General features: G+C 40.2%; 1 protein-coding gene across 1 annotated transcript; it reads left to right on the forward strand.

Annotated features, from left to right (window-relative positions):
* Nucleotides 1-831: 831 nt before the first annotated feature.
* On the forward strand, nucleotides 832-2168 carry LOC147888122 (uncharacterized). Its single transcript, XM_087393734.1, has 2 exons — nucleotides 832-1088; nucleotides 1206-2168. Exons 1-2 carry the CDS (start codon nucleotides 916-918, stop codon nucleotides 1798-1800), a joined length of 768 nt encoding a protein of 255 aa, XP_087249860.1. The 5' UTR covers nucleotides 832-915; the 3' UTR covers nucleotides 1801-2168.
* The last annotated feature ends 15221 nt before the right edge of the window (nucleotides 2169-17389 follow it).

The following is a 17389-nucleotide window of genomic DNA, read 5'->3' on the forward strand; positions in this document are numbered from 1 at the left end:
TGCACCCAAATGTGTATGCCACAATAGAGTGAAATATCACCAAAACTCAAAGCTCAAAGCATCAAAAGATACAGCTGACTCATGTGCATGTACTATGCATCCATATGAGCAAATCTGGCCCAAAAGAAAATGCCAACTGCAATGGCAATCCAAAATGCCAATAAGTGCCAAATGGCTCAAGCATAAACACCGTCCATGGGCATATGCATTAATAATATCTCATCCAAGAGAGCATAACACTATCAGTGCATCAACTGCAATGTTGATGACATACCAAAGAGATGAAACGAGAGATTTTCTTGCTATTTAAAATAAAAAAGCAAACACATCTCAAAATAAAGGAAGATTCAAATCTTCATGAAATCAACGTTTGGAATTGTGACAAGTGGTTTCATAAGAGTTCCCAAAAGGAAAACTTCCCTCTAGGCTGTCCCAAAAGGAAAACTTCCCTCTAGGCTGCCTGTCGTAAAGAATGGGCAGGCAAGCAAATGACGAATGCCTCCACTTGCGACTGGCGCTTGTATTTCAAGACCCTCTTGCAACTGATTACAACGGTCGACATGCCACGTGGACGAGTTGCACCACGTACTCGCACACACTCATCGAGTCATACAGCGAGTCAACGACCGATGCAACAAGCAAGCGCGTCCACGGGACAAGGTGTGCCGGTGCGAAAAAGCAGGTCTCTCAGGCAAGTGGGAAGGGGGGGAGGAAGGGGAGAAGACGCCTCTCACACGCGGCCAAGTCTCCAACGTTGAGATGGGAGAGCAATTGCAACACAAAACTATCACTCCAGACAAGTGCCCTCTATTTCCTGCTTTTCTCCTTCAAAGCGGGAGATTCTTCCCATCAATTGCTTACAAATTTCCTTGAAAGCCTTTGCAGCTCTTCTTCAACGCCTTCGCAACCATCGCCATGGCCTCCTCCCCCTCCCGCCTCCTCTTCGCTTCTCACTCCAACCTCACTCCTTCCTCCCCTCCCCTTCGCATTCGCTTCTTCCCTGATCCCCCCCAGTCCCCATCTGATCCCTCTTCCCTCCTCCTCCTCACCCGCTCTCGCACTCCACAGCCCCACGATCTGCTTGCTCGGTCTCCCCCTCTCCCCCCTTTGGCAGCTTCTCTCGATTCTTGTAGCTTTTCTATTGGCTTTTGTGCCTTCTGAAGTAGTTTTGGCCCTTTCTTGACACCGTTCTTTGCCCTTTGCAGGCCTGCCGATGGCGTAGGCGTTGTGAACGCTGCCATGGCAGCCACTGCCGTGGCTGGCATATCATTTCTTACGATTGCGTCGTTTGCTGTGGCTTCTGAATTGGATGGATCGCGCCTGCCTTCTCCTGCGTCTGTAGCTGCTTCGGGAGTCCCTAGCTTGAGCATAGCTGTTCCGATTCCTCATCAAGAAGTCTGGGTTTTCGCGCAAAATGGTTTCATTGCGCCCTTACCACGTAGCCCGGGCGATGGCCTCGTCACACCCTTTCCTCGACCTCGAAACGACTTGGTAATGCACGGCGCTGGCCTTCCATGCCCCCAATGGACGCCCATTGAATTAGAAATGGTATTGCCTGATTTTCATGGCCGTCCAAAGCCCTTCCCTCGCAAAGGACATCAATGGCCTGCCACCTTTGTTGTGAAAGGAGGGGGCGAATTATTCCTCCAGGCTTCCTTTTTGGAAGACGGGCTCGCATTCACGGAGTCTGATGTTGGTGCAAAAGAGGGAGTTCAAGAGGAGGGGGAGGGAAAGACCCCTTTGCCCAAACAGCTAGGGGGGTTTTGGGCAGGGGCGAAATTCACATGTTTCAGCCTCTGAATACGATTCTTGTGTACAGATTTGAATGATTCATGACAGGGAGATCGGTAGGAAGTTATATGCGATTGAGCTTTTCGATACGGTGACAGGAAATTCTTGAAGTGGCAGGGAAAGATGGGATCGGAGTGTCTGTGCAGATGATGATTTTATTCGAGTTTCTTTTGATTCTTGAGAGGCGATGACAGTCCTAATTGTTTAGGAAGAATCTACAGCAGGAAGGTTGCGAAGCAGCTGCAAATTGCGTCTGTAAATAACAAGAACTGTAGATCTGTTTCAATCGAAGCGATGGCTCCAATTTCTGCGATTTCCAAGACTCTAAAGCTTGGATTGTAAATAGTAACTGAATGAAGGATTCAATTGATTTTCTATAGTAGGAAGCTTGCGAAGCAGCTTCAAATTGCGTCTGTAAATAAAAACGACTGTAAATCTATTTCAATTGAAGTCCTGGCTTCAATTCCTGGACTTCAAGCTTGACATCTACAGCTTGGATTTGTAAATATAAGAATTCAATTGATTTTTATAGCATGCTGTGATTTGATTCTTCAATCAAGCCATAGTTTGGAATGGCTTGTATTTGTATTTGTGAAATGCGAGCTACAACGTCTTTTACAATGGTCTTGAGAGTAGTACATGCTCGGTAGTATTTGTTCAGCAACTTAGTACAAGAGTACTTACATGTACTACAAAAATTGCTTGTACTACACAACAAATTGTACTACAACCTCCCAACTATTAACCCAATTTGGGTTTTTATTTCTTATTTCTTATTTCTTAATACGGTGCATCCCTTGACCTTGAGAGCAAGACTTTTGCAAATTTGTTCGATTGACAGAAATCTAGGAATGCTTTATCCTAGCATTTTAATCAAGATGCTTGATTTTTGCCACTTTCAAGCGTCTAGGGTAGTCACAAATGACAAAGATTTGCTCAAGTGTACTAAATAGGGTCCCCCAAGCAATAGAAAATCCCCTATTAATTAATTCTTTGCGTGAGGGAGGAGCGAGGTGGTCGGATTAACCTAAGCTTGCCGAAATAGTTAAGGTAAGGTGAAATCGTGAAGCTTCGAATTCATCGCATGTGGAATGGATGGGAGCTTTTTGGAGGAGGTCTTGCTCCTAGAAGCTTCTTCACCCTCGTATAAAGACCAGGGCAAGTTGAGAAAGCTTCTTGGAGAAGGGGGCTCTGAAAGCCTCTTGAAGACAAGGAGGAAAAGAAGGGGAGGAAGGGGGAGAGAGGGGGAGTTGAACTGTAGGTAGGGGGAAGGGAGAGGAGTGGAAGCAGTAATAGAGGCGAGGGGGAGAAGGGAGGGAGTGGAGGGGGAAGGAATGGAGGGACAAAGTGGAGGGAGGGAGAGGTTGAGATGTGGAGGGAGAGGAAACGGCAGACGAGACAGAAGAGGGGAGAGGGATGGTACAGGGCAAATTCAGCAAGGGCAGAGGGAAGCCAGAGGGGGATGAGGGAAGCCAGAGGGGGATGAATTAATTAATTAATTAATGCATTCGCCTTAGGTTAATTGCGATAGAGGCGACATAAATCAAAATTAATTAATAGTTTTAGGCATGAGATTACTATTATTATGATCATTATTATTAATTAAGGGTAGGCATTCCTTGTGTTCTAGCGCCTCCAATATAGTCCATCATTGCATTGAATAATGCATAATACATATAATTGCTCTCACTTAAATCCTGTATTGACCTAAGGTGAAACCTAATTGACAAGCCATTGTTTTTCAATGGAGAAAGTCAATTGATTTCTTCGATGAAAGGTGGAGATAGCTCAATTAAGCTAAGATCAGAGGGTGCAAACGTTCATCAAGACAACTTTTGCCTATTCATAAGGGCTTTCCACCAGGTTACATGAGATGTGAATAATTTTTTGTAAAAGGGTTTTAAATTCTTACCCTTCAAATAGGGGCTTCCCCTCCTCTCGTTTTATACAAATTTATGCCTTTTTGAATTCTTTTTAACTTGGGGGACCCATTTTCTTATTCATGGGTAATTGTGGACCTAAAGGACATATGATTCTAGGAGTCATGGGAGATGGCCTTTCACTCTTTGTTTTCAAAAGGAAATTATAGATGCTATTATGAGGCGTACATGGGACAAATGGAATAATATCCAATATGCATTGTAGCCAATTATGGAACCAATTGAAGGCACATCGGAATTGGCAATGTTGGTTAGCTACAGTCTTGGCTTTAAAACCTCAATGGTAGGATCTCACAAAAAGTCGTTTGTTGATTATATTCACCGAAGGTGCTAAGTGCACTAATTAGATCAAAACAATCTGAAGGAACATTCTTACACTCCATCCTATTTCTTTGAAATAGAGCATATCAGGGTTAAAAGCCAAGTACATGGACTTTGACTTATGGTAAACAACATTTTTTGCTCTTTTGTGGACTTACCCCTCTAGGAAAAAAGCGTAACCAAGATATGACATCTCCTTGGAAAGGTAAAAATGAGGATCCTAAGATACAAAAAGTGGTTACCCAATAACACGACCCAAACATAGAAAAACCCCTCAGATTAGGTGTTCTAGACCCTAGAGCCACACCATCAGCCTCAACTGAGACCTATAACCTATATTCCTAGATTAAAATTCCAAAGACCTAGAGCCTATTCAAGGGACTGGCAAGGCCGCTCAGAGGAGAAAGTCAAGTCTAAGTGATTGAACACACTTGACATCTCTACTTTTGAGTGACAAAAAGGTTGAAAGGCCTAATCCATATTGTGAATGCAACTAAGATTCAAAAGACGATTAGGATCACTCTGTTTCACAAGACTTACCTATACCTTGGATGAAATTCACAAATTTAACATCTCCCCATGGCCAAGAAATATTGTTGAACAAAGGTAGGATGAAGGTGAGATCCACCATGATAATATGAATAGGTACAATTACTTCCAACGACCTAACAACAGTAGCAACAACATCAACAGCAGAAAGATACATCTAAGAAAATTGGAGCTACCCAAATATAATGGAAAAGGTGATCTTGAGCGGTTCCAACAATGTTTGAAATCACTTACATAGCAGATGGAGACAAAATGGATGAAACCGATGCAACACAGTGTCCCATCACTATGGCATATGAAGCTTTGGGCTAGTATTTAGACCTATTGGTGGAATAAAGAGCCACCTAGGATGACTTGATTCTTAATTCAAAAGAATGTTCTAGAGCAAGAGACTCCCATCTAGCTCTTCAATTAAAAAAATTCAAGTAATGGATCTGATGTGTTAGCTTGGTTAGTAATACAAGAACACTTTCTTTCCTTACTCTTCTATTTTGTCTCTAAGTAATGCACTCCCCCTTGCCTCTTCATTACATATTACACACATGCATTCATGGTGGCAATGCACACCATCACTTGACCATCTAGAAATGGCTATCTACCTTGCATACCCGTAGCAAATGTGAAGGCATGCTCCACGTTTGGACCTGCATACAACCACAACTCAGGCATAACATTTTGGCGATCCTATTGGGGAACGAAATGTGGTTTATGCTAGAGAAGCCATGGGAATAGTGTGAAACAACTCTAATAGTGAAAGACAAAAACAATAGACACAAGAGCTTGATGCTGACAAAGGTATTAATGGCAAAGCGATTAATGGATAGTAGGAATAGCAACTCAAGCAAGTGGACTCTGGATGGTGACAAAGAAGAGACCTAGGCCAAGGGGAGTGAGCAGGTCAAGCAAGTCATCGAAGACAGCACCAAACAAAGGGAGGAAGAAGGGGAAGACTAAATCAAGATCCCCCAGCTTAAGAATTGTAGAGAATCAGGAAGCGAATCCTCACAAGCCTCACAAGACAATGTCTAAATTCATTAGACAAGCCGCAATGGAGATGTTTCGTGCAAGCCCACCACAAAGTTTACACAAAGATGTTGGAGCAACAAGAGGACCAAAGATAAGGATACATTTTCAAAAATATAAGGGATGAGAGGGAGAGAATCCCATGTGCAAAATTTCCTGCAAGCAACAATGATATTACAAGTGAATGCAGAGGAAGAGTACCTGATGTGCTTCCCCACCACATTCATAAGTAAAGCCATTGAATGGTGTGATTAGTACCTAGATGAGCATTTTACCACATGAGATGAACTAAAGGAGACCTTTTTGAAGACAAGTCAGCAAGGATGGCTCATGCTAAAGCTCACCAAAATCAAGCAAAAGCTAGGTGAATTAGTGTATGACATTGTGGCATGAATGAGGATGTTGACCAAGCAAGGTGCACAGCCACCATGCAATGGATAAATTTAGTGAGACTTTATCTTTATTCCTCAAAGTATAGTCACATGCCTATAATAAGCTTTGGCCCCAACTTCATGTGGGACTCAAGTACCACTAGCTATTTTTTCCACCAAGTTACTACCCTTGAAGGCTACTATGTATGGCAATTTGAAAGGATGGTTGATCACAAATTATTGGTGACAAACAACATCCGTGAAGCACAATCATTGAGGTACAATAGTAGCATAAAGCAAAATAAACCGATACAAGTTCCAAGTTATAGTGTAGAATAAATAGAAATTTCCAACAAATAGAATGGATACTCAAGGATAGTTAACAAATTTAGCATGAATGTTGTTGACCCTGAATACACTAGTCTTCTCTTGCTCCTCCTTTCCCTTCTCCACTCCAACCATTTGTTTCTACCTTTATCCCTTGATGCACTAGCATTCTCTCCTTGTCACTTCTTCCTCCTTTCCTATTCTGCCATTCTCTCCCTTGCACTTCTTCCTCCTTTCACATTCCTTCTCTACTCCAACCTAATCATTTCCACTTATTCTTACCCTTAACAATAAATATTTGAACTATCTCTCTATAGGATAGTTGTTCTTAAAAACTAATATACAATAAGAGTTTGACTCATGAACTAATGTTTAAGAGGTAACACCTTCTTGTTATTAATAAACCATATCACAAACTATCGCTTTAGTTTCTAAATCAAAATATGGTCCCTAAATCAATGAACCAATAATAGTTGAACTACACCTTTAAAAAATTAATACCCTTAAATTGTTAACAATCCATTGTAGATAGATAAAAATCTTAAAATTCTATTTTTGAGAGGCTTCTCCCAAATCTTAAAGTTCCAAACATATAATATAGGCTCAATTCATGCAATAAAAATCCCTTATTGTTGTAAAGGTTAGTCAATAAATTTGCCTTGAAAATGCTTAAGTAGTGAACCACAATAAGACAAGGTAAATCATATACACATGTCATATCACGCACACGCACATGCATGTGCATGCACACACACACACACACACACACACGTGCACGTGCACCTAAAGAAGCCATGTATGCAGTCATGGGGTAAATAGACAAATGGTGAACCCTCTTGTGATTGATCAATTTTGAATCCATCGTGTCATGACAAGGCAAATCTCAAATTGAGTATTACTAGCTTATAGAACTAAAATAGGCTAATATATAGGCTTTACTTATATAAACTTAGCACCTCAATGCTTTAGACATATTTCAAATTGAAATTGAAACATGCAAAGTCCAACTAAACTCTTGTTGCCAATTGGAAGCTATATGAGACTACGACAAGCATGATCTTAGGAGGATGGAGTTCCATCTTAGTGTGTAAAAAGGCAAGGTATATGTGTAGAGTTTCCACTAGAGTAGAACAACTAATAATTACCATCCATCTTGTTAGTCAATGCTCCATATAAAGGTAAAAACGATTAAAGGTGAACAATATGTTTAAACAGTAAAGCCTTGGATTGGTGAGAATAATTTAGAAAGTAATTGGGCAAATAATACAACTATTTTCACTAACAAACTTTGTGATTGAAGGATGATATCAACATAGCAGGACATCTACTCTCCCCACAACCAGGAACATAGCAAGTAAGCATAATGAAGGCTAAACTATGTTGTTGATGAAATAGTTACACACATAACTATTTGTCATAGTAATTTACAAGTGCTAGGATGCAATGAAACTCTACAAAGTCCAAGAGGCATTAACATTAGCTTTGTTAGGGTGGTTACTCCCACATCTTGAGCTCTACCTATGGTAGACTAAGCAAGAATTTGTGGATAACAAAGCTACATGTTCATGCTTAAGCACAAACACCATCTCCCTATAGGTCATCAAGGGAATAGGAGAAATACTAACCAAGAGCGACTCATCTTGCAACAAGTCAAGGCCTACATTATAATAGTAAAAAACTTTATTGGTTAAAAGCCTAGCTCCAAAATATTTGCTTGTAATTAACCAAAAATTAAATAGGTTCAAGATATGTTGAGCTCGCAGAGAGCTCCAAATAAGTGCAACGAGACTATCCCCATCAAGGTAGGATCACAAAAAGGGAGCATGGGAGGAAGAAGTCAACGGCAATTAGAACCCGACTCGTGATTGAGGGGGGCTGTTAGAATGTGTGCAATTATGAGTGATTTCATGAAGATGCAAGAAAGGGAGAGGGATAATAGAACCTCACCCAAGAATGATAAGTGGCAAAATAAATGTGGGCTTAGTCCCGTATACAAAATGGGTAGCCTATCAACAAGGAATATAAGCCTTGGATAAAGAGGACCTCTAACAACCCTAAATCCATATAGGTGTCAATGCATTTTCAAGTGTGTAATAGTACTTGACAAAGATAATCATTCAAATCCAGGGTCATAAGCTAGACATAGATGAAGCACAAGGGAGATTCATAACATAAATCAAATCCCTATGTCTAGTTGATAATCACCTCACTAATGTCTCCTTTCACAGATCAACACAATAACAATGCTTTAATCTAGCATCCATTAAAATAGACTAGCATATAGGTTCTTAGCTCCTTATTTGGGTATTAGGCTATTATTATTTCAAACGCAGATGGAAATATCTTTAATAAGCTTGCTAGTGAAAAGACAAAAGAACAAAGTTAGACAATGGACTAAAACTAATTGCATTAACATAAAAGTTTGTACAAGTTGGTGAATCCCTGTTTATAAAGGAAACCAACAGTGGGCCATTAAGTAGAAATGACTTTGTGGAAACTGTATAGAAGTTGAGCTTGGATAAGTTCTGGCAAAGCATCACTTTTATTAAAGAGGGGAGTCTACCTACCTACCTGCATCCAACAAGCAAAACAGTAAGAACTAGTTTTAACTTTAGTTGGGAAGACAGGTGTCATAAACACCCCTCCCTTGTTATCGAAGTCACAATAAAAATTAACATTTGGCCATATACTTAGCAAGCTTAATGTAAACACAAGAATGTCTGGGAAGAAAAGTGGGTCTAGAGGTTATAGAGAGAGGAATATTGAACCATTGTAGAAGGGGGGTAGATGAGAAGAGTGTGGAAGGGGAGGGGTTTATGGAAGAAGTGTGGGTGAGGAATAGTGATGCTAGAAGATATAGTTATTGAATAACCAAGCAACTTGAGTTTTAAAGTAGAGAAAAAGAGTAGGAGAACAATTCTAGAGAGAGAGAGATAGAGAGAGAGCGAGGGGGAAGATAGTCTAAATGGGTTTTCAAAGGATTATAAAGGGAAGAAACGTAATTAGTATGGTCAAAAGGAAAAAGGAATAGTAAGTGTGTGTGTGTGCGTGTGTGTGTGTCCCCACCTTTGCCCTAGTAGGATACAACACACTAGGTGAGACAGTAGGTCATCACCTAGTGTGATGACCTACTATCTACTCGAAGAGAATAAGAAGTATTGAGAAGTGCAATTTAAAGTAATGAAAAAGGAATGGAAGAGAAGTAATTGAGTGGGTAGGTAAACAGTATGGAAGCAAATTGGTTTAAAAGATAAATGGCTAAGTTGTGGTTATAGTAATATTAGGCAAGTAAAGGAAGTGGATAGTTATGACAATAATCTAGGTTAGAAGAGTTTTATATAGAACAAGGTAAGTATAATAAAACAGTATTGCTCAAAAGAGAAATGAAAGGAGTCAAAAGGACAAAAGCCATGATGACTTAAATGTATTATTTGGGAGGTGGGAGCAGTAATCAGGGGTGATCTGTTGAACTTGGAGTGTGACATCCGATGAATAATTCTGCAAGGACAAAAGGATTAGAAAGGTGTTTATTAGAAAAAATAAAACAAATAAAGAACAAGTTAAAGAAGGGAATCAAAAAGCCAAAAAGGCCTTAATGACTTAAGTGTACTATGTGCAACCATCCAGAGTTGCAGGGGAAACGACCTGTGTGTGGAAGACTTGACAACACGCCTTTGCATAGTGAAAAGACAAAAGAGTGAAGCTAGACAATGGAATAGAACTAATTGCATTAACGAAAAAGTTTGTACAAGTCGGTAGAGTCCTGTTTATAAAGGAAACCAGCAATGGGTCATTTAGTAGAAATGACTTTGTGGAAACTGTATAGAAGTTGAGCTTGGAGAAGTCCTAGCAAGCATCACTTTTATTGAAGAGGGGAGTCTGCCTACCTGCAACCATCCAACAAGCAAAACAATAAGAACCAGTTTTAACTTTAGTTGGGAAGATAAGTGTCATAAACACCCCTCCCTTGTTATTGGAGTCACAATAAAAATTAACAATTGGCCATATACTTATCAAGCTTAATGTAAATACAAGAATGTCTGGGAAGAAAAGTGGGTTTAGAGGTTATAGAGAGAGGAATATTGAACCATTGTAGAAGGGGGGTATATGAGAAGAGTGTGGAAGGGGAGGGGTTCATGGAAGAAGTGTGGGTGAGGAATAGTGATGCTAGAAGATATAGTTTTTGAGTAACCAAGCAACTTGAGTTTTAAAGTAGAGAAAAAGAGTAAGGGAACAATTCTAGCAAGAGAGAGAGAGAGAGAGGGGGGGGGGGGAGATAGTCTAAATGGGTTTTTAAAGGATTATAAAGGGAAGAAAAGTAATTAGTATGGTCAAAAGGAAAAAGGGATATTAAGTGTGGGTGTGGGTGTCGGTGTGTGTGTGTACCCACCTTTGCCCTAGTAGGATACAACACACTAGGTGAGACAATAGGTCATCACCTAGTGTGATGACCTACTATCTACCCGCAGAGAATAAGAAGTATTGAGAAGTGCAATTTAAAGTAATGGAAAAGGAATGGAAGAGTACTTGAGTGAGGTAGGTAAGCAGTATGGAAGCAAATTGGTTTAACAAATAAATGGCTAAGTTGTGGTTATAGTAATATTAGGCAAGTAAAGGAAGTGGACAGTTGTGACAATAATCTAGGTTAGAAGAGTTTTATATGAAACAAGGTAAGTGTAATAAAATAGTATTGCTCAAAAGAGAAATGAAAGGAGTAAAAAGGCCAAAAGCCATAATGACTTAAATGTATTATTTGGGAGGTGGGAGCAGTAATCAGGGGTGAGCTGTTGAGAGTTTTGGATTTGGAGTATGACATCCGATGATTAATTCTGCAAGGACAAGAGGATTAGAAAGATGTTTATTAGAAAAAATAAAACAAATAAAGAACAAGTTAAAGGAGGGGGTCAAGAAGCCAAAAAGGCCTTAATGACTTAAGTGTACTATGTGCAACCATCCAAAGTTACAGGGGAAAGGACCTGTGTGTGGAAGACTTGACAACACCCCTTTGCATAGTGAAAAGACAAAAGAGTGAAGCTAGACAATGGAATAGGACTAATTGCATTAACGGAAAAGTTTGTACAAATCGGTGAATCACTGTTTATAAAGGAAACCAGCAGTGGGTCATTTAGTAAAGATGACTTTGTTGAAACTATATAGAAGTTGAGCTTGGATAAGTCCTGGCAAGCATCACTTTTATTGAAGAGGGGAGTCTGCCTACCTGTCACCATCCAACAAGCAAAACAGTAAGAACCAATTTCAACTTTAGTTGGGAAGACAGGTGTCATAAACACCCCTCCCTTGTTATCGGAGTCACAATAAAAATTAACACTTGGCCATATACTTATCAAGCTTAATGTAAATACAAGAATGTCTAGGAAGAAAAGTGGGTTTAGAGGTTATAGAGAGAGGAATATTGAACCATTGTAGAAGGGGGGTAGATGAGAAGAGTGTGGAAGGGGAGGGGTTTATGGAAGAAGTGTGGGTGAGGAATAGTGATGCTAGAAGATATAGTTATTGAATAACCAAGCAACTTGAGTTTTAAAGTAGAGAAAAAGAGTAAGGAATTAATTATATAGAGAGACAAAGAGAGAGAGCGGGGGGGAAGATAGTCCAAATGGGTTTTCGAAGGATTATAAAGGGAAGAAAAATAATTAGTATGGTCAAAAGGAAAAAGGGATAGTATGTGTGTGTGTGTGTATGTGTGTACCCACTTTTGCCCGAGTAGAATAGAACACACTAGGTGAGACAGTAGGTCATCACCACCTAATGTGATGACCTATTGTCTAATCGAAGAGAATAAGAAGTATTGAGAAGTGCAATTTAAAGTAATGGAAAAGGAATGGAAGAGAAGTACTTGAGTGGGTAGCTAAATAGTATGGAAGCACATTGGTTTAAAAGATAAATGGCTAAGTTGTGGTTATAGTAATATTAGGCAAGTAAAGGAAGTGGACAATTATGACAATAATCTAGGTTAGAAGAGTTTTATATAAAACAAGGTAAGTGTAATAAAACAATATTGCTCGAAAGAGAAATGAAAGGAGTCAAAAGGCCAGCCGAAAGCCATGATGACTTAAATGTATTATTTGGGAGGTGGGAGCAGTAATGAGAGGTGAGCCGTTGAGATTTTTGGATTTGGAGTGTGACATCTGATGAATAATTCTGCAAGGACAAGAGGATTAGAAAGGAGTCAAGAAGCCAAAAAGGCCTTAATGACTTAAGTATACTATGTACAACTGTCCAGAGTTGCAGGGAAACGACCTATGTGTGGAAGACTTAACACCCCTTTGCATAGTGAAAAGACAAAAGAGTGAAGCTAGACAATGGAATAGGACTAACTGCATTAACGGAAAAGTTTGTACAAGTCGGTGAATCCCTGTTTATAAAGGAAACCAACAGTGGGTCATTTAGTAGAAATGACTTTTGGAAACTATATAGAAGTTGAGCTTGGATAAGTCCTGGCAAGCATCACTTTTATTGAAGAGGGGAGTCTGCCTACCTACCTGCCACCATCCAACAAGCAAAACAGTAAGAACTAGTTTTAACTTTAGTTGGGAAGAAAAGTGTCATAAACACCCCTCCCTTGTTATCGGAGTCACAATAAAAATTAACACTTCGCCATATACTTATCAAGCTTAATGTAAATACAAGAATGTCTGAGAAGAAAAGTGGCTTTAGAGGTTATAGAGAGAGGAATATTGAGCCATTGTAGAAGGGGGGTAGATGAGAAGAGTGTGGAAGGGGAGGGGTTTATAGAAGAAGTGTGGTTGAGAAATAGTGATGCTAGAAGATATAGTTATTGAATAACCAAGCAACTTGAGTTTTAAAGTAGAGAGAAAGAGTAAAGAAACAATTTTGAAGAGAGAGAGAGAGAGAAAGAGTGGCAGGGAAGATAGTCTAAACGGGTTTTCGAAGGATTATAAAGGGAAGAAAAGTAATTAGTATGGTCAAAAGGAAAAAGGGATAGTAAGTGTGTGTGTGTGTGCGCGTAATACATTGCATCACTCTCATATGATGCCCTTGTAAAATTTAAAATGGAATCAAATGGTAGCTTCATTGAATGCATGTGATCTCTCGACTCATCTTATGGCCCAACATCTAGGTTTGTCCTTTAGATACAATATGTAGTCACACAATACAAGGCATGGCTTGATCGAACTTGTATTAGCGTGAAGATCTCATGCATCTCTCTATGTGATTAGAACTTGAATAAAATACTATTGCAAAAAATTATGAGTCTATGTGTCTGACAGTCTATTTTCATGATAGGTTTTACCCCCATCTAGTAAACCACCCATAACTTTCTAGACGCTTCTTTGTTCTTATGAAATGCATATCAGTGCGAAGCCCATCTCAAGGCGCATCTCAAGATGTGTTTTAATCTTTAATAGCGTGTCTCTACTAATAGGCCTCTGTGTAAAGGATCTATGAAGGAGGTGCAATGTTTACTCAGAACCTACACATCTGACTCAATCAGCCCCTTCAAACTTCTTGATTTATACCAGTTCATGTTATGTTGAGCCGCAAGATCTTCTTTCAACAATGTATGGCTCTTCTCTTTGGCATAGACCAGCTTGCTGAGATTATGGCCTCTGCTGATCCTTTCCTTCTCCCTATGCTTGAGTACAAATATCACTTGGGATGTTATCATCTTCAATCTCATCTGAGGGAGGAAAGTATGGTGTAATATCTTGGCATAAAAGATTCTTTTTAATGCTCCTTTCTCAATGATAAATATCTTTGTCACTTAGTTCAAAAGCAGTAGGAAGTGAAGAGGTGCGTGAAGTTTATTACCCCCAACTTCATGTTACAGTACCCAATCCTTTGCTGTACGTACCCAAGAAATCTTCATCAACAACATCATGAATAATATTTACAAATCTGTATTCTTAAATTGCATTAGGTTTTGTAGACACCACCCGCCTTACAAGTTTTTGCAAGCTTGGTCCCATCTCAATATACTACCCTTTATGAAAGATGCATAACGGGCACTTTGTAGAATTGAACCAACCATATTTCCAACACGAGCTTTTGTAGTCCTATCTGAGCATGATTTGACATAATAGCTAACCAACTCCCATGTTTAGATTCAGACATGTTTACATGCTCCTCTTGTGAAGATAGTGGGAGAGAAGTAAGGAGTCTCACTTGCGGCTTTCTTACATACACAATGGGGGAATACACACAAAGGTGGAGGCTGAAAACAGTTTTTCTCTTCTTAGTTGTGAAAGCCAAAAGAACTCTAGTACAAAGAAATATAGCACTCTCTAGCATCTTGAGTTGCCGTGTGTCAATTCCCATCGGAATCCTCCTACAGAATTGTCCCAATCTCTGGGAGAGTTTTAAAGGCTGGATTAAACTCACAAATCCCCCTCCACCTATGGATGACATCGAAGATATCCCTGGGCAGATGGGTAAGAGAGATGACATATGCAACATTACCATGCCTTTGATCCACAAGGAATATAATGAAGTCCAATACATAGTGGATGGTGGAGTAGGTGTAAATGTCCTATCAAAGGAGCTCTACAATGAATGGGGTCTCGCACCAATGCAAAAGGCTGATTTGAAAATACGCCTTGCCCATGATCCATGGGCTAAACCCTTGGGAATAGTGAATGGTGTGTCAACAGTTACAAGAGTTCGCTTTTCTCTTCAATTCACAAACTTGGATGTCCCCAAGAAATGCTATCAAATCTTACTAGGACGTCCTTGGTTAAAGAAAGCATCAGTCCTCCATGACAGGGGAACTGATAGGTTGATAATCCAAAATCGCAACACTGCAGTCAGAGTGAATGTGGGGACAGGAGGAGGCAGTCGATAGAGCGAGCGAGGAAAAGCGAGCGGGCCCAAAAAAGTGAGCGAGCTTTTCCACAATTTCCAAGTCTTGTATTCATAAGTCCTACTAAAATCACCATATTGGCTAGTGATGCAGAGCACGTGGCATTGAACGCAATGATCATGATGGTTAAAATTATATTGTAGACACAATGGCCCACGTCAATCACTTTGATGGTAAAGCCCTCCACCATGAAGGCAGTAACTAGCCAACTATCCATGCAAATTATTTTCTAAGCTCTTAAATTAATACGGATATTAAAGAAATTAGGGTTGCAAGGGTCTCAAACCAAACTCAGCTAACTAAGGTGGCATACTAACTGAGCCATGAACTAGAGTACATAAGGATAGCTGTCATCCAGCTATTATTCATGGGCGGTGTACCAACCGCATCTGCAGCTAACAAGTCGGTGATATAAAAGCACAACGGTCACCCTGGCATATCACGAGTGGAGCTCGATATCTCGACACTCCCCCTCGAGCTCAATCCCAATTCCTGCACACCAAGCAGGTCTTTGAACTTGTGTAGCTCCTCTGCGCCCAATGCCTTCGTGAATATGTTAGCTACCTGATCCTCTGTGCTGACATAAAGTAGATCAATAAGACCTAGTAAAACCTTCTCCCGCACATAGTGATAATGCATCTCAATGTGCTATGTTCTAGCATGATAGACTGGGTTATTTGCCAAGTATATACTGCTCATGTTGTCACAATAAATGACAACTGGCCCTTCTGTAGACTGATGCATATCATAAAGTAGCTTATGTAACCAAGCTACCTCACATGCAGCCATTGCTGCACCCCTGTACTCAGCCTCTGTGCTCGACAAGGCAACTGTAGGCTATTTCTTACTGCTCCAAGTGACTGCAGCACTCCCAAAAGAGAACACATATCCACTGGTAAATCGTCTATCAGAAATACTACCAGCCCAGTGTATTAATGCAACTGTATCTGAACCCTAGTCTCATAAAATAGTCCATACTGCAATGTGGACTTCACATACCTGAGTATGCATCTAGCTGCATCCAAATGCGGTTTCCTTGGAGCCTGCATAAACTGACTTACCAATCCAACAGCATAGCTCAAATCTGGCCTAGTAATAGTCATATAAATCAAACTTCCTACTATGCGTCTGTACATAGTAGGGTCTTCTAGAAGCTCACCTGCATCTGCGCTCAGCTTCACATTCTGGTCCAAAGGAACTGAAATAGGCTTACAGCTGTCATCCCATATTTGGACAGCATGTCCAATCCATACTGCCTCTCCAAGAGCAGTATCCCACTTGGTGATCTAATCACCTCAATGCCCAAGAAATAACGCAACTCTCCCAAATCGTTCATCTCAAACTTCTGCTTGAATAGCATTTTCACATGAAGGATATCTTCATCACTATCACCTGTGATGATCAAATCATCAACATAAATGACAAGCAACATAATACCTTTCTCTGTTTTTCTCACATAAAGTGAGAAATTTGCCTTGGAAATCTGAAAGCCAATAGTGACAAGATACTGTCCTATCTTGTCAGACCATGCTCTAGGTGCTTTCTTCAAGCCATACAAGGCTTTCTTCAACCTACAAAAAAACTCAGGATGAATAGCATGAACATAACCTGGTGGTTGCTCCATAAAGACCTCTTCTTGCAAATCACCATGCAAGAAGGCATTCTTTACATCATCTGATGTAAAGACCATCCCTTTGATGCAGCCATAGCAATGACTGCTCTTACGGTTGCCATCCTTGCAACCGGACCGAATGTTTCTTCATAATCAATGCCATATGTCTATGCATACCCCTTGATAACTAATCTTGCCTTGTATCTGTTCACTGAACCATTTGCATTGTATTTCACCTTATAAACCCACTTACAGCCAATTGCATTCTTGTCTTTAGGCAAAGGCACTAATTCCCATGTAGCATTTGCTTCCAAGGCATCCATTTCTTCATCCATGGCTTTCTCCCATTTTTCTTAAGAAGTGGGTTCTGGTTCCTATATCACTTTGACCATATAGGCATAGTGAATGGTTGTAAATCTATCATATTTCAGCCTATCCACAGGATACCTAGCTCTGGTACACCTGTGAGAGTGCTCTCAATAGAAGCAAGAATGGAAGAGGGAGAGAGAGAAACAGAGAGCCACACAAGTTTCGCTATCACTCGCTCATTCGCACCCCCATGTGGGCCTCGTTTTGCACAAATTCGCTCATATGTGAAGTCATGCCGTGACCTCTG

This window comes from Dipteris shenzhenensis, chromosome 22, assembly GCF_047967505.1.
Source record: "Dipteris shenzhenensis isolate YYH24624 ecotype China chromosome 22, Dip_SZ_1.0, whole genome shotgun sequence".
Classification (NCBI taxonomy): Eukaryota; Viridiplantae; Streptophyta; class Polypodiopsida; order Gleicheniales; family Dipteridaceae; genus Dipteris; species Dipteris shenzhenensis.

Bases quoted from the DNA above. Each gene is read 5' to 3' on its own strand.
- LOC147888122 (XM_087393734.1), top strand. From the start codon at position 916: ATGGCCTCCTCCCCCTCCCGCCTCCTCTTCGCTTCTCACTCCAACCTC. The intron at 1,089-1,205 runs GTCTCCCCCTCT...TGCCCTTTGCAG, and splicing joins CCCCACGATCTGCTTGCTCG to GCCTGCCGATGGCGTAGGCG.